This window comes from Phoenix dactylifera, chromosome 15 (genome assembly GCF_009389715.1).
Source record: "Phoenix dactylifera cultivar Barhee BC4 chromosome 15, palm_55x_up_171113_PBpolish2nd_filt_p, whole genome shotgun sequence".
NCBI classification, from domain to species: Eukaryota; Viridiplantae; Streptophyta; class Magnoliopsida; order Arecales; family Arecaceae; genus Phoenix; species Phoenix dactylifera.
The window spans coordinates 6,860,740-6,883,983 of NC_052406.1; the positions used below are offsets into that span (position 1 = coordinate 6,860,740).

The 23,244-nt window shown below is 38.2% G+C and overlaps 2 protein-coding genes across 3 annotated transcripts; one reads left to right on the forward strand and one right to left on the reverse strand.

Moving 5' to 3' along the window:
* Positions 1 to 1,308: 1,308 nt before the first annotated feature.
* On the forward strand, positions 1,309 to 17,097 carry LOC103707893 (endoplasmic reticulum-Golgi intermediate compartment protein 3-like). 2 transcript variants are annotated; one of them, XM_008792594.3, is made up of 13 exons: positions 1,309 to 1,617; positions 5,817 to 5,890; positions 6,300 to 6,383; positions 6,529 to 6,609; positions 8,648 to 8,728; positions 10,638 to 10,730; positions 12,994 to 13,173; positions 13,309 to 13,376; positions 13,481 to 13,532; positions 13,713 to 13,766; positions 13,853 to 13,945; positions 14,460 to 14,526; positions 16,505 to 17,097. In XM_008792594.3, exons 1-13 carry the CDS (start codon positions 1,476 to 1,478, stop codon positions 16,594 to 16,596), a joined length of 1,161 nt encoding a protein of 386 aa, XP_008790816.2. In that variant the 5' UTR covers positions 1,309 to 1,475; the 3' UTR covers positions 16,597 to 17,097. The 2 variants fall into 2 exon arrangements, with proteins under 2 accessions (XP_008790816.2, XP_038990190.1); XM_039134262.1 differs by lacking the exon at positions 1,309 to 1,617 and having other exon boundaries at positions 6,295 to 6,383.
* A 2,895-nt stretch (positions 17,098 to 19,992) lies between these two features.
* Positions 19,993 to 22,125, reverse strand: LOC103707892 (ethylene-responsive transcription factor RAP2-13-like). The gene has a single exon (XM_017843038.3). The coding sequence runs from the start codon at positions 21,441 to 21,443 to the stop codon at positions 20,334 to 20,336; it is 1,110 nt and encodes a 369-aa protein (XP_017698527.1). The 5' UTR covers positions 21,444 to 22,125; the 3' UTR covers positions 19,993 to 20,333.
* Between the last annotated feature and the right edge of the window lie 1,119 nt (positions 22,126 to 23,244).

Below are 23,244 nucleotides of genomic sequence, written 5' to 3' on the forward strand. Positions count from 1 at the left end.
TTACTGGTTTAAACATCTATAATTAATATAAATTCAATATGCTTTAATCTTTAAAAAATAATAAAGAGTATATAGATTTCATAGACTCAATAATGATAATTATATCAAAATCAAATCGAAGAATTGTATTACTAAAATGATCATCCAATATTTCAACTTGATCGAGTTAAAATCTTGAATAAAAACAATAACAATATTAACAGGCATTTTTTTGACTAGTCAATTCAATTGGGTCACGAAAGATTTGGTAGATCTCTAAGTCAAGTTTTGATTTTTTTTAGATAGATTTTTTTAACATATACCCTCCTAAATATATTAAATTAAATGAAACTCTTTACAAAGAATTTTAGTTATCTCAATTTTAAATCACTTAATTTTTTTTAATGAATTAGATGGTAGGTACATTTGCAAAAAAAAAAGTACATACAAAAAAAATATTTTATAAAGATGTGTGTGTGTTGGGGGGGGGGGGGGGGGTTATATTTTTTATAAGAATATACATTAAAAAAAATTAATTCTAGAATCAAGGCTAATCCCTCTTTTTTTTTTTTTTTTTCTTCTTGCCTTACTAGTCTAATTGGTTCAGATCTATGCTGCAAAAATCATATTTAACTTATAGTTTTGACTCTTGGCTTTGGATCTATTCCTTTGGTGTTGACCCTTTAGCATTAAATTTGTTGTTGGTCAAGTCCAGATCAGATTTTAATTTATCCTTCTAGATTTTAACGTGCTATACCCATTTATCCTTCTAGATTTTAAAACAGAGTCAACTTTAATTTGGATTGCTCCACAATCTATCAAACCCATTCCATTCTCATAAGCAATAACTAAAGAGTTGTGAATCTAAATCCATTTACCATGGTGACATCTTATAGAAGTTAAGCCCAGGAAAAAAAAATAAATGAAGGGTCAGGAAACTATTAAAAACTTATTTGATACATGGAAAAAAATTTTCTCATTGAAATATTTTTTAAAAAAATCTAATTTTTGAGAATATGATACCTCATGCCTCAGAAAATGATTTTAGTATGTTTGGTTGATCATAAAAAAATAATTATTTCATAGATCAAACAACTATTTTTCTGAAAAAATATAAAATATTTATTATGCTCTTAATAAAAAAATATTGTTCATTAATTTTGAGGGCTTAAAATAGTTTTTAAAAAATATTTTAATTTCCAATCAATAAAAAATAATTTTTCACAAGATATACAAATTTTATTTTAATAAAAAATATTATTTTTTATTTCAAAATTCTAATAAAAGGCTTTCCCTTGTTTTTCTGTTTACCGCACTTTTTGCCTGCGAACGAAACGAGTCCTAAAAAAGTTTCGGCTGGCCCTCTCTCTTCTTCAATTCAATGAAATAAAACCCCGTGAAGGGGCCTCCTCTCCTCCACGATTTTTCGCCCTCTCTCTTTGGATCCATCTCTATCCTGGATTCTTCCCTCTCTTCTCATCTCGGGGCTTCATCCAATGGAGGGCCTCCTCGGGAAGCTGCGGAACCTGGATGCCTACCCCAAGATCAACGAGGATTTCTACAGCCGGACGCTCTCCGGGGGCGTCATCACTATCGTCTCCTCCATCATCATGTTCCTCCTCTTCATCTCCGAGCTCAGTAAGTGGAAAGACTCGATCTTTCCTTCCTTTTTTTTTATTCTATGCGTTATCCGCTTGATATGATGGATTCATTAGATGGCGTGTTTGGGGTTTCGCTTTCATGAGTATCTGCTTGGTTTCACCCCAATTTTTAGCATGAGGGTTTTGGTTTTTTGTTGTGGAAAGTTAATTGATTAATAAAAATCGTGTCTTCCTATACGTGCTTGACAGTAAATTGTTTTGCAGGTGCTTGACAATAACTTCTTGGTGTCGCCTTTGATCTTATTGTGTGTCATTTTATCAACCTCATAGCGTCTAGTTGTTTCCATCTGTATGTGCATGAGGCCAGATCTCTCTGGCTGCTGTGAGGCTGCTCACTGGTTTAAGAACAACTAGAAACTCATTAAAATTGGAATACGCATGTCTTCGTTTTCATTTTCATCGCAAATATGAGCTTTTTATGAACCTACAACAGAGGGCCAAGAGGATGGGATAAGAAAGATGAAGCAAGAACTTGTTTTAGTAATCCGCTTTTGTGTCAGAATTGTCAACCATAAAAGGTATTCTCATATGTAGATTGTTGAAAGAAACAATACAAGCGGAAAAGGGAAAAACTTAGAGGGAACACTTTGTTTTCAATGCCTCATGCTGTCAAATTCATATATAATCTAGATGTTTCAAGTGAAGATTGCCTTAAGCATGGGATGATATATGCACGACAATTTAGTCAAACAAGGTGAACAACAGTCAATTGAAGTTTGGTATGTTTATGGTTGAGGTCATAATTCAGTACATTTAAATTGGAAATTAAGGCCTTTACGAATTGATGGAAAAAAAAATTGAGTTTTGCTTCAGTTAATTGATCAGCGAAGTCAGGCTAGTGGATTGTGATTGTCTGGAATTAATCAGCTAATTCTCAAGGCTACAATTGTTGTTTAATATTATAAAATATACTTCCTGGAGTATCTTAATACCTCAGAATATGATTATGTTCAAAATTCCTTTTTCTTTTGTACTTGATTCATAACTTGGTCATAAAAGATAATTACTTAGTTTTAAAACTCTATATTGGTTTTGGCCAGCCAAATGAGTTTTGGTTCTCCGGCCTTTTAGTTTCATCGAGAAAAAAGGAAAATATAAAAAGAATTAGTATGTATAGAAATATAGAAAATTAAAATAATAAATGCTATAATCCATCATTTGGGACCTTTGAGTGGATTCTTCCAATGGTGTCACGTTTAAGTAATCATAAATATATGCTTATTAGTAAAAAGTTTTAAAAAATCATATATCATGTCATCTTAAAGTTTAACATCATTTATTGTTTAATGACAGTTTAAGTTGTCTTATAAATGTAAGCTTTAGATTAGTCAAGCCTATGCCTTTTATTTCAAAGATCTTTTTAACCCAATTTACAATGCAATTGAATCTTCTTAGAGTTTGTAAATTATGGTTAAACTTGAGAAGATGCTGCTCATAAGTCGATGAAGTGATGAAAGAGCAGCATGTTTTGTCTATATGTACCATCATTCATTCTTATTATGATATGCCGTACCGTACCGAACCGGACGGTACCGGACCTATTATAACGTACCGGTTCGGTACCGGTACAGATGGTGTATCGACCTTCGATACGCCAAAAAAAACTCCGTACTGTACTGTACCAATACTATGCTAGTATGACACCAGTACGGGGTCCGGTATCGGTACGGCAAATCTTGGTTTCTATTGGTACATTTGGGCTAAAATACCAAAATTGACTACTTATTTAAATTGGTTACTTTTGAATCCAAAACATTTTAGTCTCTCATGTAGTTTATTCAAAACTTCAAAACATGAAAGTAGGAAATGATGGTCATTTGGAGCTTTTTTCTTTTTTATAAAAAAAGGTTTATAGTATTATGTAGTCATTGAATATAATTCAATTAAATGAATACTCTGATTAAATGAATAGTTTATAACATGTAGAATCTTTGGGATTTCTTTAAGCCTTTCTACATATAACATAATAATTGGTATTTGGTTCCTGATTGATTAATGGATTGTATAAGCATTAGAAGTTCCTTATTAAAGAAGAAATGGTCTCACTCTTTTTATCTAGCTATAATTGGTTTTTTCTTTGATATTATAGCTCTAATCATCTTTGGATTTTGATAGTCATGGAAAGTAGATGTTTGGTTTTTAGGAAAAATTGTTGAGATCATGATTGATATAACTTAATTCCTAGGTAATAGAGATGGATGCTTAGTTTTTTAACCAAGACTCTAACATACTAAAATGCTCTTAGTTGACTTCCTCATGGGCCCAAATTGTGGCTACTTTGTTGTGTATCTTTTCCATGTGATAACTTCTCTATCTTATGGTTGATGATTGGCTGGTCTTACAATGGGTCATCTCAATCGTAGACCTGGCTTGAAATAGTTGGGAACTTGAAGGCAACCCGGGCCTAGTTTAGGCTTGAACTCAGAGGCTGAGGTTAGTCCCAAGCCTAAGACAATGAGGCCTGATCTCGGCCTTAGCTTTAGTAAGAGATGAAGCTGGGAGGCTAGTTGTGGAGTGCAGGAGAGGAGATGGAATGCAGGAACGCATGATGGAAGGCTGATGATGTTGGTGGTTAGAGGGGTTGGGTGAAGGAAAAGGTGAATGGAGGCAGATAAGGATGGGTAAGGATGGATTGAGTTGGACTAAATGGTTGGATTTGGGGATGAAAATGGAGATGGATGTTTGGGTTGGAATGCACGAGTGGTGCTGGGAATAAAGAAGATAGAGAATGAAGGGTAAGGGTAGGGTTGGAGAAAAGTTAGATGGAGGCGACCAGTGTGGTTGAGGTTGGGTTTGGAGGTAGCTGGTGGGGAGGAGGAATAACTATTTACAATATTGTGGAAGTACAGAAATATTGTATATTATATGTGTGTGTGGGTATTCGAGCTTCAAGCCAGGCACTGCTCATCCAGCTTGCCTTGGCTTGGACTACATTCAATTCAATTTGAGGCTTGACTTGTGTTCTAGGCCCTTTTCCCTTAACCTATGCCTTAAATGAACATAGCACCACTCGACGGGCTTTGAGCCAGCTTTGGCCTGTTATCAACCCAAGTCTAGCCTAACCAAGTAACCTTCCCATGATGGCTGCACTCTAGTCATTAGGTAGCCTTTTCCATATACGGCTTTTAGTTTAGCCCTTTTTTGTGGTTTCTAGATCACTTATCCCATAGCACATTCTATTTGCCACTTATTCTCTGATGTGGGTTTGTCATCGATACCAAATGTTAATCCTCTATATGATACACTTAAATACACCATTGCGTTAAAGGTGTGAAAGGCTTTGGTCTCAATTAGAATCATAACATTAGTATGATGAGTTCGAAGGGGGAAAATGTTTTGCTTGTATATAGCAACTAACTAGGGAGCCATAACAATTGTGTGAACTACTTCTGGAAGGCTCATGGGGATTTTCTTGTGAATTTTCTAAATCAAGGCCCTGCCAAATGTGAATAGTTTTGAGGCATTGTGTGATTGATGGTGTATTAATGATGAGATCAATAGGAGTGGGTGTCAAAATGATTTTTGAAATTTTTTAAAGCATTTTTCAGTGAAATATTTTAAACTTAGTAAACCAATGGTTTATGTTAGTTAATTAATTTGTTTCTCCATAATTGTTTTATTTCTTTAAAACAGATTACCAATTATTGAGAAGTGCAAAGAAGAGAAACATAGAGATATCAACATTTTTATTATATGTTTATTCTTAGAAAAAGTGCTCATCTTACAAAGCTTAAGTTAATCTCTAATGCTTGACATGATTTTCAGTATATATCTTTAATAGGCCCTCCGTCAACAGCATGTATTTTACACCATTCTAGGTGGCATGCTACAACAATGCTAATTAAGGCATTGATGCTACACTATTAGTTTATCTTATTGTTAATTCAGTTGACATGAACTGAGCAGTCTCTCTGTTTTCCCCCACTGAATTAGAAATTTCCACATGATGTATTATGTACTTAACTGTATTCTTTTAATCTGAACCTATCTGGTACTCACTAAAAAAATTGCAAGTTCACTTGAGTAGTTCTGGATTTTATTCCTGTCCTTTTTATAGATCTTTCAGCCATGTTCCTTTTCCCCTTATTTCGTACCAATGTTTCTTATACGCAGGAGCATATGTTATTTCCTACTTTAAGTTGTATTTATATATATTTATTTTACTGCTGGTTGCAGGATTGTATCTTCATGCTGTTACAGAATCAAAGCTTGTAGTGGATACTTCAAGAGGAGAAACACTTCGCATCAATGTAATACCACTTTGTATCATGGAAGGCTTGTTTCTTGGAGCTTCATATACAAAGCTTGCCTCTTCTTACGAGTTTAATTCAATATTGAAAACAAAACCTTATTGTCATTCTCTTTTCTCTGCTATTTTCATTCCTTGGCTTTGTATTAAATTCATCACAGGGTCCATCACTGATTTACAATTCTGGAAGTATAGAGCATGCCATGAGAAAGTTGACTATTAATTATTCATTTGTTAGAAAAAATAGGGCATAGATGTAACTTCTATTTCCTTTGAAGTCCCCATAAATTGTTACATCTGGCACTCCCTTTGAATTTTGGAGACTTCTCTCATATTTAATATTTAACAATTGTTGGTGTTTGTTGGATTATTTATTGATTCTTGTGCATGTTTCATTGCTGAAAGTGCAGTTTGATGTCACCTTTCCTGCCCTTTCGTGTTCTATGCTCAGTCTTGATGCCATGGATATCAGTGGAGAAGAGCACCTTGATGTAGTATGTATTGCTGTTAGACTCACTCTCTTTGTTGGAGTTGTTTGTCAAACTATGCACATTGAGTCTGGCGATAAGCTATATTCTTTGGGTCTCTTCATGGTTGATCTTTTAATAGATTTGTCTTTTGTGGACCGCTTTTGTGTAGAGGCATGATATTATTAAGACACGGATAGATTCCCACGGCAATGTTATTGAAGTTAGACAAGATGGGATTGGTGCAGCGAAGGTTCGCAATTTTTATTTTTAATCTGTCTAAAGCTGTCTTTTCAATCTATGTTACTAGCAACTGTCCATTACGATCCCAATGCCTTTGTATAACTGTGCATACATATTTGTGTGTTTTCAATTACTCAAGTATGAAACAGACGTGATTTTGATATGATTGTTTAAAACCAAGACTAAGCAAGATTTGCAAATGGTTATCATAGTCAAAGGCATACTATCATTTACTTTATCTAAGATATCATTTTTTTAGTAAACATGGCATGGTATGAACTCTTTTAAGAGTCTTAATGTTAAATATTCTTGCATTATTCAAATATATGCCCATGCACCTTCCACTAAAATATCCTTTCTTAAACTCACAATGAATGCATGACTAAAGTGGAAATCCTACAGTATGTGTATATAACCATGAGCTGTTTATTAGAAGTAGTTAGTTCTCAATAATCTTAGCAAATTAAAGGTAGTATGAGTCCATATGTAATAATGGATTAGATTGATTATCTCCTACAATAATTTAGAGGTAGGTATTGATCTTGTTGGGTCAGAATGGTTTGCATTTCAATTATTTACATATGTTCATCATGATGATGAGCCATCTCTAATGGTTGCAACTATTTTGGCTTCGTAGCCCAACTTGCACGATAATGCGAGTTGCAATTTTTTTTTGGCCTTTGTGGCAATATTTGCAAGACACATGTAATAAGTACTTTCATTGACTCTAAGGAGATGATATGCACCATAGATAATGAAGCCTAGGAGCTCTAAAATCCACATTCACATGAACCTTTTCAATTATGACCCAGCCACCAGCAATTAACTGATACTCCCTTAACTAATCGCCTGCCATGGGTGCATTGCTCAAGACCTGGTACTTAAAGCTGTCTCTCCCATTTTGACATGGATGCTCTCATCTACCATGCCCTCTTTCTTCTTCAATATTGCTTTCGGTGACAGGAAACCCAGGGAGACTCTGCCACTCTAGCTTGTTAGTTCGCAATGCTCTCATGAACCTTCTCATGAGACTGTTGATTATTAATGGGAGCTTAATTGAAACTGTGCACAATCATGGCAAAGTTGAGAATGCTGATAAAATATATTGGATTCGATTGGTGCAGTCAACGGCATTGATGGAGAAGATTTGTGAAGGAGCAATGAAAAAACCTAGCCTATCCACGGGCTGATTTGGAGGGGGGAACAGTTGAAAGGGTTCTCGGTAAGACCTCAGAAGATAAGGGGTTGTAAAAAAAATCCATATGATGAATTAGAAATATGATAGAAAGTTTTGCAAGTATCTATAATTCGTTTGTGCGAACATATTATACAAGTAAACCCAGTACCAGGATGTTGGCCAAGAAGTACATTACATAGATATTTTATGCTATGCTGTATTTTGTAAATTTCAGAAGAATAGGGAACTAAATGAAACACATCTAAAAGTATCAGTGATACCAAAATTGTAAGAAATCAGTGATAGCAAAATTTCCATATGAAGTTGATATTTGGGGAGTGTAAGGTTCAAGCAAATAAGGGAGCGTAGTAAATATGAGAATGCTAGGATAGCAGTGCAGAGTCAGTGGTAAGACTTATTAGCAAAGCTTGAAAGCTTCATGAATGAATGGTACAATTGTGGAAAACTGAGTGTAGCGTAGGAAACAAATTCTAGAAGAGGCCTCATTTAGGAGAGGATCTGGGATGTAAGGAAATATGAAGATGAGGTCTGGTTTAAAAAATCTTCTTTTTGAATAAAAACCTACTTTTAAATCCACAAAAAACCACCCAATGATAGTTGAGTAAGTCCATTTTAGTAGCTTTTGCTCTGTTTAATAATTGAGCATTTGAATTTGTTTAGAATTCTCTTGCTGTATATCATTGGAACAAATGTATTGAATTTTTACATTTCCTCTAGTTATGTGCTTTTAATTTATTTTTTAACATATTCGGTTTTCTTTTGCTGAACAATAAACTAAATCATATTTTTATTGTCTGTCTCTCATCTTTCTTGTTGCAATATATGAATTGGCATTAGTTGTTCTTAACAGATTGAGAACCCTTTACAAAGACATGGTGGGAGGCTTGAACACAATGAGACTTATTGCGGATCTTGCTATGGTGCAGAATCGGTATATTCAGTTCACAGCAATAGTAAAGTGTTATTTTGACACTGCATTCCTTGCAGCTATTATTAGCCACATTGTGAACTCTTGTGATGCCAAGTAGAAAACGTTCTTCTGTTGTCCATGATTTTCTGGTGTTATCCTATTTAGTTCAAGATTAACAAAAAGTGAAACAGAAATTCTTTTTTACTTTTGGTATAGTTTGACAAGTTATTTCTGTTTTGTATTTGGCTACAATTTCGGAATAACTCTTGGCTGAGGGTGTTTTTGTCCATTATAAAAATGGAGGCACCCACAAAATAAGGGCTTTATGCCAAGAATAGCTTATGACAGCCTTGGAATAGCTACACTTGAGATAAGCCAGGTTTGATTGTAACAGCTATCTCTTTCTTATGCTTCTTTTTAAAAGCTTTTTGGACCTTATGCCTCTATTTCGAACCAAATGCTGTCCTAGAGTATATTAGACTAAAAGGCTATCTTTGTTGGAAAATCATGGAGGCTCATCAATGATATGGAGGCTGAAACTTGACAAACAAGTGTACAATTTGGATAATAGCCAATATACAAATGTACAAAAGTTCTGGTTCTCTCATGTAAAATTTAAGTACCTAATGTCACCCTTGATAAGCAAGCCTAATATGCAAGGTGGACTATACTTAAGTGTGTAAACCAAGAAAGTTTGAGAACAATGAACTATTGGCTTTCATAATGACATCAACCCTCGATCATTTGGTTTTAGGGAACGTCACATCAGTTCAGAGAGGCTCAGGGACCTTTCCTCTACTCGTTTAGTGGGGGTCATCACTTTCTCCTCCTCTTCACTTGTGCAGAGAAGCTAGAGGGCCAACTAAATTGTAGTAAGACTAATCTTAAAAGCTTCATGTATATGGCTCACGAAGATTACAGAAACCCTCTAAGGTTCATGATTTAGAGGGTCTGGTGAAAAAAGGAAGAGAGCATGGTTTGACACAATGAAGTAATTTGGAGCATATATTTAAGTCAAGCAGCCAATTGGAGAACTTTATTGTTCTAGAATATGGGTACGCCTCATGCTGCTATGTTGGACTGGCACTGGCAAGATACTTGTCATGCTGCGGGGTCAATCATTGTTATGCATTGGCACATAAAGCACACACTGGCACGCATGCTCTGGCATGCAACAGTGTTGCGTGCTGGTGGTAAGGCAATGGCTGGAGACATGCTTGCCTCAGTGGCCTGTGCAGACTCACATTTTAATCCTTGATAGCTAATGTTGTGTACTCAATACCTGATTAAATAATGTATTCTACATGCATGATATAGTGACAAAGCTATGGACTCCCTCTCCTAACTTGAGGATCACAGGCGCAATGGTTTGCCTCAGAAAGAGAAGCATGCCCTAATTATTTATGAATTATGGGAACTTAGAAATGAGAAAGTGGTAGACTAGTATGATAAGGTATCAGACAGTGTCAGGTGATCTTGACATGTGTCACATTTCCACCCTCATGGAAATCTTGATTATTTATAGCTTGAAAAGCACCTATGATTTTCAACAAATATGAGTTCATACCAAATGTGCTGTTTGTTTATTGACCATAAAACCAAATTATGAAATTAATTTTCTTTCTCTATCTGTGAGTAAAATTATGATAGCATGATGTCCTTTAAACAAATGTTTCTACATATAGGATGTATTTTTCTTGTCATTAAAATCAAATAATCATGAGGAGTTTTTGTGTTGCTTCACTCACTGATTTCTTTTATCCAAATATATTATTGTAGCTACTTAATCACTAAATTGTGCAGTCAGCATCTCTTCTGTGTTGTGATTTTCTAATTACACTACTGTGTCCTAGCTTATCATGGGATCGGTTATAAGCGATTCATATGCAATAGTATCTGACTAATCATCTGGGTTTGGGTGTTCTTGTAGTCGGATGAAGATTGCTGCAACTCTTGTGAAGAAGTTCGTGAAGCATATAGAAAAAAGGGTTGGGGTTTGTCAAACCCCGATTTGATTGATCAGGTATCTCAATATGAGACCTTATTGCTTCATGCTTCATTTTTTAAGTTCTCGCATTATTATGCTGACAAAATTCTTGCTTCTTAAAGTTAACCTAGTTCATCGTTTTCCATGGTCATGAGCAAAGTTATATGTATACTTTCACATATGACTTGGATCATCATTATTTTTATCTTGACGTTCATTATGTCATTGTATCTGATATTCTGATCATTGGTTGTGATGTTTTGTCTGAAGTTATCCTGATTGCTTGCATAAGCATAGACCTTTTCAATTTGCTCATTGCATAGTGATTTTTCAATTTTACTTGACTACTTTATTCACTTGAGATGTTGTGACAATAATTGGCATGCCAATTTAAAGGCCAGCAGCATCCCATATGGTCCTGAAAGTTGTTATCTAGATGACATTAGCATAATGTTGCTATCCAAATTATAGTAGGAATCAAAGATTCACATTCCAATCCGTTTGATCTATTTGCTTGTTAAACTTATTATTTTATTAGTATTATAGCCAAGGACGGCGGAATCGGTATCGGGCAACTGGTATGTCCGGCGGGGCCAGTCGGTACGGGCCGCGTTGTGCTGTGCTGGACCCATATTGACACATCTTCTACAACAGAAGAGAGGGAGAACGAGAGAGAAAAAGAGAGCGGGGGAGGGAGGGAGAGGGAAAGGAGGGAAGAGAGAAGGCGGGCAAGGCCGGCCGGCGGAAGCCGGGGAGCCTCTGCGCGGAGGGTGGGGAGACTCGGCGTCTCCCCGGCCTCCGCCTCGTTCGCACTCTCCGGCTTTCGCCGGCCGATCCCGACTGGTCTCTCTTGCTTCCTCTCCCTCCCCCTCTCTTTTCCTCTTCTCCTTCCGCTTCGGCGAGTCGTCTCGATATCAATGGTGGAACCATCCCAATTCGCTGCCGGTATGGTCCGAGATGCCCCAAATCGGGCGGTTCGGAATGGTTTCACAGACTTTGATTATAGCCATTGTTTGGAGAATTAACTCGCCCTTAGATTTCCACCGTAAGATTATAGATACCCAATTTGCTTCAAGGGCATAGTATTAGGCATGTTTTTGAAGAGGGCAATGCGTGAGGATCCGTGCAGTCATATGTTTAGTTCCACATCGGCTATGCATTGGATAGATCTTGGGTACTTGTGCAGGGCCAAGGAACTCAAATAACATCTTCCAGCTAGCCTTTTTGGGTGAGGTCCTGGGTTGTTACAGATGGTATCAGAGAGGATTAGGTTGTTACAAATGATATCAAAGCGGTCCTGGCCCATGACCCATGTGTACTAGGGGACACTGCAGTATGGGCTCATTGAGGCTGACCGTGAGCCGATCGTGGTATTTGTGATTATATTTGAATGAATTTAGACTCTTAGCCTAATGAAGACGTCAAGGCTTAAACATGGAGAGTATGTGAGGACCCATGCGAGCGTGTGTTTAGTCCCACATCGGTTTTTTGCTAGAAAGATCTTGGGTACTTATACAGAACTAAGAAACTTAAAAAATACATTCCGGTTAGCCATTTTGGATGAGGTCTTAGGTTGTTGAACAATGCATGTGGTCTACTTTGACATTAGGGAAGTTACAGCTATTCCATTGAAAGTTCTGAATGTTCTTGAAGAGGAAAAAAAATACATACATCAGCCAAGTGCAATCACACTGCCACAAGCCTACAATACTTATGATGATGTTTAATTCTTACTGCACTTTGTAGGTTTACTTTCTGAACCTGTCTACTTTATTGCTATACATTAGCCACTTGTGCTTGCACTTTTCCCTATATGCTTTTGCATTTTTCTTTGGCAATATTGCCAGCATTAGCTATAGATGAACTAATAATCTTAGTTAGACTGGATCTCTTACTTTCAAATTCAAAGGAAAGATTAAGTCGAACCGCTGTCTAGCTACTGCTATCTATGTTGTGCAAGGCCTCATTGTCATATGGCATGTACCTTTTTCCTCCCATTCTGTTTGCAATCTATGTAACAATACTGTTATCTGCTGCTAGCCATCACCAATTTTTGCCATTCAGTCAATTATCCTGTTGGTGTAAATAATTGAATACGTGGAACATTCTTAATTTGGTGATTCCAATCATCCAGGATGTTGACAGCTTACATTGGCTAATTAAAGGTAGGTGATACAACGATCAACCTTATTCCCCTGGTCGTGACCACCTGATAAGAAATAATATATGATATTTTAAACCAAAGAAAATATTTTAACTTTCACTAGTGGTGATCTTGACTTTTGATGCAATATTATAGTGCAAAAGGGAGGGTTTTCTTCAGAGGATTAAAGATGAAGAAGGTGAAGGATGCAGCATCTACGGTTTCTTGGAAGTCAATAAGGTGGCTGGAAATTTTCATTTTGCCCCAGGAAAAAGCTTCCAACAGTCAAATATGCATGTGCATGACTTGCTGCCATTCCAAAAGGATAGTTTTAATGTAAGCAAACCTTATCAGGAAAAATTTAACACTTAATTTGTAAATTGTTTACAAGGATAAACATGAAAATGTTTGTTCATTTTAAAATCTTTGGTCAATCAGTTTCAATATATAATATGTCTCTGATGATGCCAGATTAGCCACAAGATTAATAGATTGGCTTTTGGGGAATACTTTCCTGGAGCTGTAAATCCTCTTGATGGGTAACTTTCCACACCCTCAACTTCTTCATTTACTATTGAAATTGTATATGCTGTTATAGAACCCCTATTTGAGTCATAATACGCCTGGTTTTTGAAATATTTAGAGTGCAATGGGTGCAACGAACACCATATGGAATGTATCAATATTTTATCAAGGTTGGTCTTCTTGGTCTTCTTCCTTATTTCTTGTAGAAGATGAAATAATATATCCTATTTGCCACCTCATTACTTTCTTCTTATATGCCTAGGACCCTAGCTATCTCCTGTTATCCCCTTGAGACTGTTTGAAATGATAATGTTCACCCATGGGAATTCCTTGTTAACTATTCTTTTCAGGTTGTTCCCACTGTCTACACTGACATAAGTGGGCATACTATCCAGTCCAATCAGGTAGAACTGAAGCCCTGATTGCAATGGTCATTTCTGCATTATTTGTGTGATAGTCTCTTGAGATGTATTTGCATTTGATTTCGCAGTTTTCTGTAACGGAGCATTTTAAGAGTGATGATGTTGGTCGAATTCAATATCTTCCTGGGGTGTTTTTCATTTATGACCTTTCACCAATTAAGGTAACACTCTCACAAGTATAGCTTTAGTTCTGGATTCGACTTTCTAGCTTGCATAATGGTCTTTTTTTCAATTAATTATTTTATCCACTTAATTCAACATATTTGGTGGTTTGATTACCATTTCCTTTTCTTATATATGTTTTTTTGGTTATCTTTGAGATATTAAATGAGCTGAATGCGTTTCTTATGACTGTTCTATTTACCATATATGATGACTGAGCAAATTTTATCTGTTGATGTTTACTAGGGTGTGTAAATTGAAACATTTTGTTCTTATAATATCTCGGGATCTATTATCAGTTAGTAGTTCGTGTTCCATTATTATGTCATCATTTCACAGTTTACCTATTTAAAGATAGATGTGCTGTTCCTTATTTGTTATGAAATTTATTCTGTTTAATTGCATTGAGTCCAATATATGGAAAGTATACTTGATTCCAAATTTTCAATTATCATGACACTGTTGAACGTGTTCTGCACTATAATTGACATCTTATATGGATGTAATTTGCAGGTGACCTTCACAGAGGGACACGTATCGTTCTTACACTTCTTGACCAATGTTTGTGCAATAGTTGGAGGTATTATGATTTCTCATTCACATTATTCTTACAAACATTTTACTCAAGAGGTTTATGTAACCTTAGGGTTCGTTTGGTTGGGGTAGCCAGATTACGGGGTAATTTAATGATTCCTGAAAATCATTTAGCTGAAAAAATGATTACGGGGAAAATAAATTTTACCATATTTGGTTGGTGGAAAAAATACTCTGGAAAATGGCCTTGGAAAAAGATTATTGTGTTTGGTTGGAGGTAATCTTATATAAAAATATTGTCAAATTTTCAACAATGGCCTTGAATAAATAACTTAAATAATAACATTTTTTCAGCCTATTTATTGGCCATTTATGGCCCACTTACATAAATGCTGTTAATTTCGAATATTGAAATATATTTACATGAATTAATGAATATTTTTAAATTAATAATATATATTATAAAATATATTTTTATTGTAAATAAATTTTAATATAGTTTAGTATATAAATAAATATGTTAATTATTAATAAATTTTATGTTAGATTTATCGATAACTAATAAATATTTGTTAATAATTAATATTTTTTAATAAATATATTAAATATATTATTAATCAATATATAAATATATTTATAAATATTAATATAATATATATTGATATAATAAGCATTAATTATATGATATTATTAATAAAATATAAATGGGTATTTTCGTCAAAAAATAATAATTTCAGATTACCTCCACTATGTAATCCAGCGTGGGAAAATAAATATTATCCTATGGTACCTTCTCTCTCAGGAAAATAAGCATAGGAGCCATTATTTATTTTACCATCTCTCTCATCCACTTTTCTTGCAAACATAGAACCTAACATAGGATTTGTTTTCTTATGCTAGATTACCTTCAAAATGGACCCTTAGGATATCTGATCTGATTGTGTGGGCTTAGTTGAGCCCTCCAAACCAACCCCCTCTCCCACCACCTTTTATTTTTAATCCTACTGGCTTACACAGAGCTTACTGTGATGCATTATTTCATAAAGATTAACAATTAAAAGTAGGATATAAGATGATGTTTGGACATTTCATCATCTTTAGCATATTCTCACCAAAGCTACGAGGTTCATACCATCTTTAAGGTGCTATTATCATAAGTTCTTTCTCATAATTCTTTTATGTCAAGGTTCAACCATTCACAAGTGCTTTCATTGTGAGTATCTTCCTAACCTTCTCCCTCATACTTCATTGAATCGCAATCTCCTCTTTCCAGAGGCTTTGTTTGCAATGCCAGTTTCTCTTTCCTTAGTTCCTTCTTCAGCACTTGCCTGATTGATTATATAGCTCAAGTGATACAACTCCTAAGGCTCTTTCAAGAACTTGGTTTCAAATTCTGTCCTTAAATATGCCAACTTTACCTCAACATTCTCCGTTTTCTCGCTCATGGTTGCTTGTCACCATAAACCATCTCTTTACATTTTGGTGGGATAGCCAGCTTATTCATCCTTAATTAAAAAGTTTGCCAAAATGAGTTGCTTGACTAAATTTCTGAGATAGTGTGCTGAAAAATCAGGTGGAAAAATTATGGAAGGCATTTAATAGCATTTCTCCCTGGAATTATGCAAAATAACCATGCTAACAGTCAAATGCAGAACTATTCTAGGCCACATGGCATACAGATGATTCTTTCGTATGCCTCACTGAAACTGTGTCATGCACCTCGTATAATACGTAGGCTGTAGCTGAAATCATTTGGATATTTCTGAAATCCAAAGCCATCCAACAATAGAATGAGTTCGTGTATGAAACATTCATTTTTCAAATTTCAATGATGTCTGTTTTCTCCTTTCAGTTTTGAAAGACAAGCTTACTATTTATTTTTGCAATAGAAGATGGTTTCGTAGTATTGTTCTGCTGTTGGAGGGTGTATTCCAAGTTCTGAAATTTCCAGTTAGTAGGTCAGAGATCTAATCTCAGTTTATTTCAATGACCTAAGCTAATGTTTTGATATTACCGGTGTCCAGGTATATTTACTGTTTCTGGAATATTAGATTCATTTATATATCATGGTCAAAAGGCAATCAAGAAAAAGATGGAACTCGGAAAATTCATTTGATTGTTGGACTTTCATGTAACCTCATGTGCTTGCCCGCCAAGAGCAGCCTCACTCAGGGAGGATTGCTGCAGATGGTTCTCTTAAGATCCACAATCAAATCGTCTTTTGAGTACACGCAGACTATTTATGGGATTGAGTCAACAATTATTTTTGTTCGTTTCTCTATGCTGCACCAAGAACGGTGGCTTTGTTGTGGATCTTGAAGATTGCTTGAAAGCTGTCAACCCTCATATTCAAGTCATTTAAACGCATCGATTTGCTGATGAAGGAGCATTTGCAGCGATCACAGAGAAATTTCTGTAACAGATGACTATGGACCGCTTGAGATGCTCACAAGTAGAAGAAAAAACAAGTAAATTTTCCAGATATATATTGCAACTTTCATTTATTTTTTTGTTATGTTCTTAGCTGTGTGATGATTTAAATCACCCAAATCTGAAACTATTGCATCCTATTAGTGACTTTTATACTGACCTGAATGTGTAGTTTCCTACCTGTTTATAAGTGCGAAACCATTGTGGTTGCTTTCATTCAAGGGCTAGGATTGGTCATGGATCTCTATAATGGCTATTGTGCCACCTCCTACAAAAAAAAAAAAGAAAAAACAAAAAACAAAAGGTTCTCAAAGGCCATTATGTTTTCAAACCCACATATGGAGACACAAGAAAGATGATTTCCTATCTGTCCTTACAGAACAAAGATATGCTCGACCAACCTTATGATCATAAAACTATAAACAGGACTGGCACCTCCATGGTCAGGCTGTTGCCATTTACCTGCTTCAAATGACGTGGTCTTGTGTTATGCTGATGCGTTATTTCACGCCAACTGCAAGCCTTGTCCAATTCATGCAAGGTTGATGGTTTAACATATCCGATGGACATCCTCCAAATGAAGACTTCTCTAAATCATATTTCACTTACTGAAGTGCTATTCTTTCAACCTAAATTTATTGGATGTTCTTATCGCCTCCATCATGGCCTTTGCTGTATGCTTGAGAACATTGGAAAAAAAAAAAAAAAAAACATTCTCCCCAGTTTGTTTTGTAGTGGTGCCGGTTTTTGCTGTTAGTCTTAAAGGGTCGCATAACTAGGGATAGCCTTCCCCATCCTCCTCCAAAATAAAGGTTGGACTTTTGATCCAGATAATTGGTGGAACCACTTTGCTTCCAAGTTACTATAACCACTAGGAGACTTTACCGGCAAGCAACTGCTCCTTTTGCCACGTGCCAGATGCTATGCTTCCGTAAAGTTTTCATCCTTGAATCAGTTGTAGACTCATCTTTGCATACTAATGCTTGTGGTTCTCATCAAGATTTCGCATCTCGTAGAACAGAATTGTCCCCATTTTTTCATAAAATGGGATGTACCATTGTTCCGCCTTGTCCCAACATTTAGGATAGAGGATGTCCTAAGACATACCGATAAAGATGCTGAGATAGTGACGAGATGGTCCTGTTTCGACACTCGGATGGTACTCCATCTCGATACCCCGTAGGATATTCCACTGGAACTTGAGTCCTTGGTTCATATTGTTATTTGATTTTTTCTAATTTTTGATGTTGGCGTTCCTGACCATCCATTCAGCATTAGGGAAACGACAAGTCGTGCTCTTCATGGCTTGCGAGCATCCACTTATTGTTGGATCTAGTTTTTGAGAACCTGAAGGAATGCAGCTATATTGTCTCCATATCAAGTATCAAATTTGTTCCCTACTTTGTATCTTTTGCTTAGGCTTCCTACCTGATTTGAATTCACCGTAGCTTAGTAGCATACGCATTCGATGGATATTATAAGAACATTTAGGTCAGACTATTCCAGATATACTCCATAATTTTAGAAAACTAGTAACATACGCACTTGATGGATACTAGAAGAAGAGTTACACAGCTAAACAACATTAAGATAAACAGTCATGTCTGCTGCATATTATTGACTAAATGCTTGCTTGGCGGATAATTTAATACTAGCCTCCAACTTCCACCGGAGTGGAAAGGAAAAACAATGAATATTCTGGGCAGTGGTTCGCAATCCTAAGGTCCTCTCTTTATCTGAGATAAATATATTCTCCCAGTGTGAAAAGCATCATATGCCAACTTCTCGGTCACTTTCCTACCCAACTTTCTTCAGTCCACTGTTATAGGAAAAGCCACCTCCCTTGACTCGAGCGATTCACATCCAAGCAGATATCTATCTATTAATCATGGATTGGGTGCTTTCATGCAGCAGCAAAGTAATGGGGTGAAGACTGAAGAATGCTTAAATTTGTGCAAGTTGCAAGAAAGGAGATCACTTCTGGAAGGATTCCTGCTGGTCCAAGCAATCTCTTGGAAGCAACAAGGATTCTTTGGGGATGTGAGGAGGAGGAATAAGAACAAAGAAATAGACTAGGGTTGGTTGGGTGGCTTTGGTGGTGGTGGGGTTACCTTTGGAGACTGGCATGGGCAATAAATTAAAGCAAAGTGGGGGTGAACATGGGAACAGGCTGGTTCCATGTGACCACAGGGTCCTTTTCGCAGGATAGGCAAAGGGATTCCAGATGCTTCTTCCCATCTTTCCAAATATTATATCAAGGCAACCATAGTTGAACAGTCTCAAGAGTACAGGAAGCCAACATAAAAATCTTTCACCCTTACTAACATAAAATATCAGATATTACCATACCAACAAGGTAACTATTTTTAAGCAGTCTCTAGAGTACAGCCAAGGCTCATAGTTATTACAGTGATAGGGTAAAGTTAGTCCCTTGGTTTTCAAATTAGTCATGTAACAAGATGTTTATAGCGTGGTAGAAATGAGGAGAGGTTTTAGCCAAGATGTTATCATATTAGATAAGAAGCTTGTTCGGGTACTGGCGTACTGCTTGCGGCTGGCATCATCAGGAGGCTTTGGACCTCGGGCAGCAGGTAATAATTTCAGGGCCCGACCCAGCTACCTGCAAAAGTACTAAATCTTACAGCTAGATGATATCCAGAAATCCGGCACCAGGATCTTGTGCAGGAGATCTAGCAAAAGGGATTTGTTCGTTTCTCAGAAAACTCCACCTAAATACCTACCAAGTCTCTATACAAGAGATGCGATGAAGAATAATCCCATGCTCATTTTTCAGACCATTCATACGAACTGTTAGTCTCATTCTTATGCCTAACTTTTTCTTTTTTCTTCGGTCAGAGATTCTCGCCCTCACCAAATATGTTTCATTTTGAGAACATCAGCAGAACAGAGATTAGCTACTTGTTGAATAATACCTATAATTAAGCAACGAACATATTCTACCAAATTTCATCAAACACAGAATAGCAATATTTTAAAACTCATCATCTAACACATCATTCCACCAGTATTCCCTAAAAAAGAATAGAATAGAACTAATTATAAAGGAATTATCAGACATAACTTGTTGCAAAGCTTGGACATGCATCTCTCATTGACATCACATACACAAACTAGAAAGCACATTCACATTACAATACATGGAAATAATTACAGAAGCTACACAAGGATTACAATTACAGTCATCATCATAGCAACATAAACTTCTCCCCCCCACTGGAGTTGCCAAGATAAAAACCAGCAAACCAGGAGGCTTGGTACCACTTGACACATACAAAACCTAACACCCAAAACACTGAAACAATATAAAAACATAAGCCTTCCTACTTGAAATCTCTGCAGCAGCTCAGCAAAAGGTCAAAAAATCCCATTTGCCGCAGCCAGTGGAGACAGTAAGTACTGAGATTAGGCAAGGATGGAATCCCAATCGATCTCCCACGAAGGATACTTCCGCAGCACAAAGCTCTCCAATTCGTCCCACGGCGCCTCGGTAAAGTCCAAATGCTGCACCTCCGATGCCGGAGACGACCCGGACGAGTAGTCTTCGCCACCCTCCGACGAGCTCTCCGACTTGTAGTCCTCCGAGCCCGACTCGCCCTTCGCCGCGCTCGGTCGCCGGCCAGCATCGAGCACAGCTTCGGAAGCAGGCTCAAGGGTGCAAGTGGGTCGGAGGGGTGGGATGATCTGCTTCGGAGAATTGGCGAGGCTCTGGCAGATGGCGTGGAGCTTGGCGTCGACGGAGGAGTGGAGGGGGCCGCCGGCGGCGCGAGCGATCTCGTGGCGGAGATGGGGGAAATTGAGCCTGGCGAAGTCGCCGCGGAGCCGGAAGGCGGCCTTGTCGTAGGCGAGGGCCGCCTCCTCGGCGGTGTCGAAGGTGCCGAGCCAGAGGCGGGTCCGGTTCTTGGGGAGCCGGATCTCGGCGACCCACTTCCCCCAGTGGCGCTGCCGGACGCCCCGGTAGAGCTTTGCGGGCCGCGGTGGGGGTGGTGAGCCGGCGTGCTTCATGGGCTGGGGCCGGGGGCCGAGGAAGCTCGGCGCGGCATGGTCCCGTGACACTCGCCGGGCCCCGAGGAGACTCTGCTGCTGCTGGAATTGGAACTGAGCTTGGATCTGCTGAATCTGAGCAGCGCTGAGGTGGTTGAGACCGATCGGACCGGGGGGGCTGACATCGGAGGGGTCCAAGCCGAGGAAGCCCGGCGAAGAGCAATCCAAGATTGGATTTTGTGGGGAGGAGTAGGGAGAGATGGTGGAGGAAAGGGCCGAGAAGGGGTAAGAAGAAGTGGAGAGAGAAGGAGAAGGGGTAGAAGAAGGGGGAAAGGGAGAGGATGAGAACGAGGGGTGGGTCTCAGGCGTGGAGGTAGAGTAATGGGAGGGAGAGGGAGAGGGAGAGGAGGAGGAGGAGGAGGAGGAGGAAGCACCTCTGATAAAAGGTTCAAGTGCTTTCATAAGCTCCTCGCTGAAGGGGTCTGAAGAGAAAACTGGATGGCTACTGTACAAATCTATAGCTGCAGCCATAAAATCTAAGATAAAAGAAGAACAAAGAAAAAGTAAAATTTTGAAGCTAAAACAGAGAGGAAAAGCGGGAAAAAAAAAAGATTGGATTTTCAATACAAAAAAGGAAGAGGAGAAATCAGAAGAAGAAAGGAAGGATGGGATTTTTAAGAAGGAAAAGAGAGGAATAAGCTGAGTCCCACCTGGTTCTTAAACAAAACCAAAGAACAGGGGACTGGATAATCAGAGAAAACACCTAAAACAAGAGGCCTTGAATTAAAAGGTTGCCTCTTTTGATCAAGAAACAAGGACAAAATAACTCCAAGGGTAAAGAAAAAACAACCCTGTCTGCTGATAAATCAGAGAAAACTAGAAGAAGAAGAAGAAAAAAAGAAAGAAATAGAGGATGAAATCCAGAAGTCAAAAAAAACTCTGGATCTCTGTTCTGAATCCTCTGGCTCCCTATTCAAAAAAAAGGACCTCAAAATTGGACTTCTTTTTTTTTTTAAGAACTAGAAGATTACAGAGAGAGATTCAGAGAGAGGATTAAAAGAGAGAGAGGGAGAGAGCGGGAGAGAGAGATTAAGAGTTCGGAGAACAAACCTTGAATCTTTTTTTAGCTTCTGAGAGGAATCACTCGAACTCACCGAAGGTGGAGGCGGATATAAGGCTTTTGGGCTGAGGTCTCTCCCTGGGAAGAAGAGGGGGTCTGGTGGTAGCTTTATATAAGCCCCATTGTATCTCTTTAGTTCTGTTAATCCCGTGATTAGTCCCATTAATTATCCACTTAATCGGCACGCAATGTCCGGCTGTTGACTTCGTCATCTGATGTCAGGCCCACACCAATCAATGGGCTCTTGCCAATGAAATATGGACACGTGTCCACGGATACTGGCAGATGGCAGGGGAGTCACGATACTGGCATATGTCAGGGGAGTCACGGCTCGTGTGGGGTAAGGACACGTGTCACGTGATGATGGTGGTTTGGGCTTGTTGACCGTCTTAGTGACCTTCTACGGTGCGGCTTTTGGATTTTATGGAAGGTGGGAAAATGAAACCGGCTCCGGCTCAGCCTCTGGCTGGGGCTCGGTTTGGTAAGGTAGTTATTTGACAGGTAGCACCCTCAATTGGAATCCGAAATTTCTAAATATCCATATAAATTGGACCGGCTGCCTCCTAATTTCGGTTGAAGTTCCCTCTCTAGTTCTCAATATACATACATACATACATACATATACATACATATATATATATATATATATATATATATATATATATAATAGTTTGTATTATAGGATTCTATGCTAAATACTACAGACCAGTGCCGGCTCGAGCCTTAGGCGACCGAGGTGGTCGCCTAAGGCCCCCGGCCCAGGGAAGGCCCCCACCCAGCCACGTTTTTCTTTTCTTTTCTTTTTTTTATTCCTCCATAATGGCGCTATGGCAGACCGCAGACGGGGAGTGGGTTTGGGCGGCGATGTGAAAGGCTGAGACGGCCAGATGGGGAGTGGATTTTAGCGGCGCTGGGTGCCTGAGCGGCTGAGCTGGGACTAGCGACGAGGACTGGCAGATGGAGACGGGCAACGGGCGATGGCGTGGTCGAGCGGTCAAGTCGTCAACAAGCAACGGGCAACGCAACGGCTATTTCCTCCCCGGCTCCCCCCTTCTCTGCCTTTTTAATGCCGGAACCTTCTCTGGTTCTCGGCACTCGGCAGAATCGGCTTGCAAAGTTGCAGAGCGGCGAGCGCAAAACCCTCTCCAGCTCTCCTTGCCGACGTCGCCGTCCTCGGCTCCGAGCTCCGGCCTCCGACTCCGAGCTCCAGTC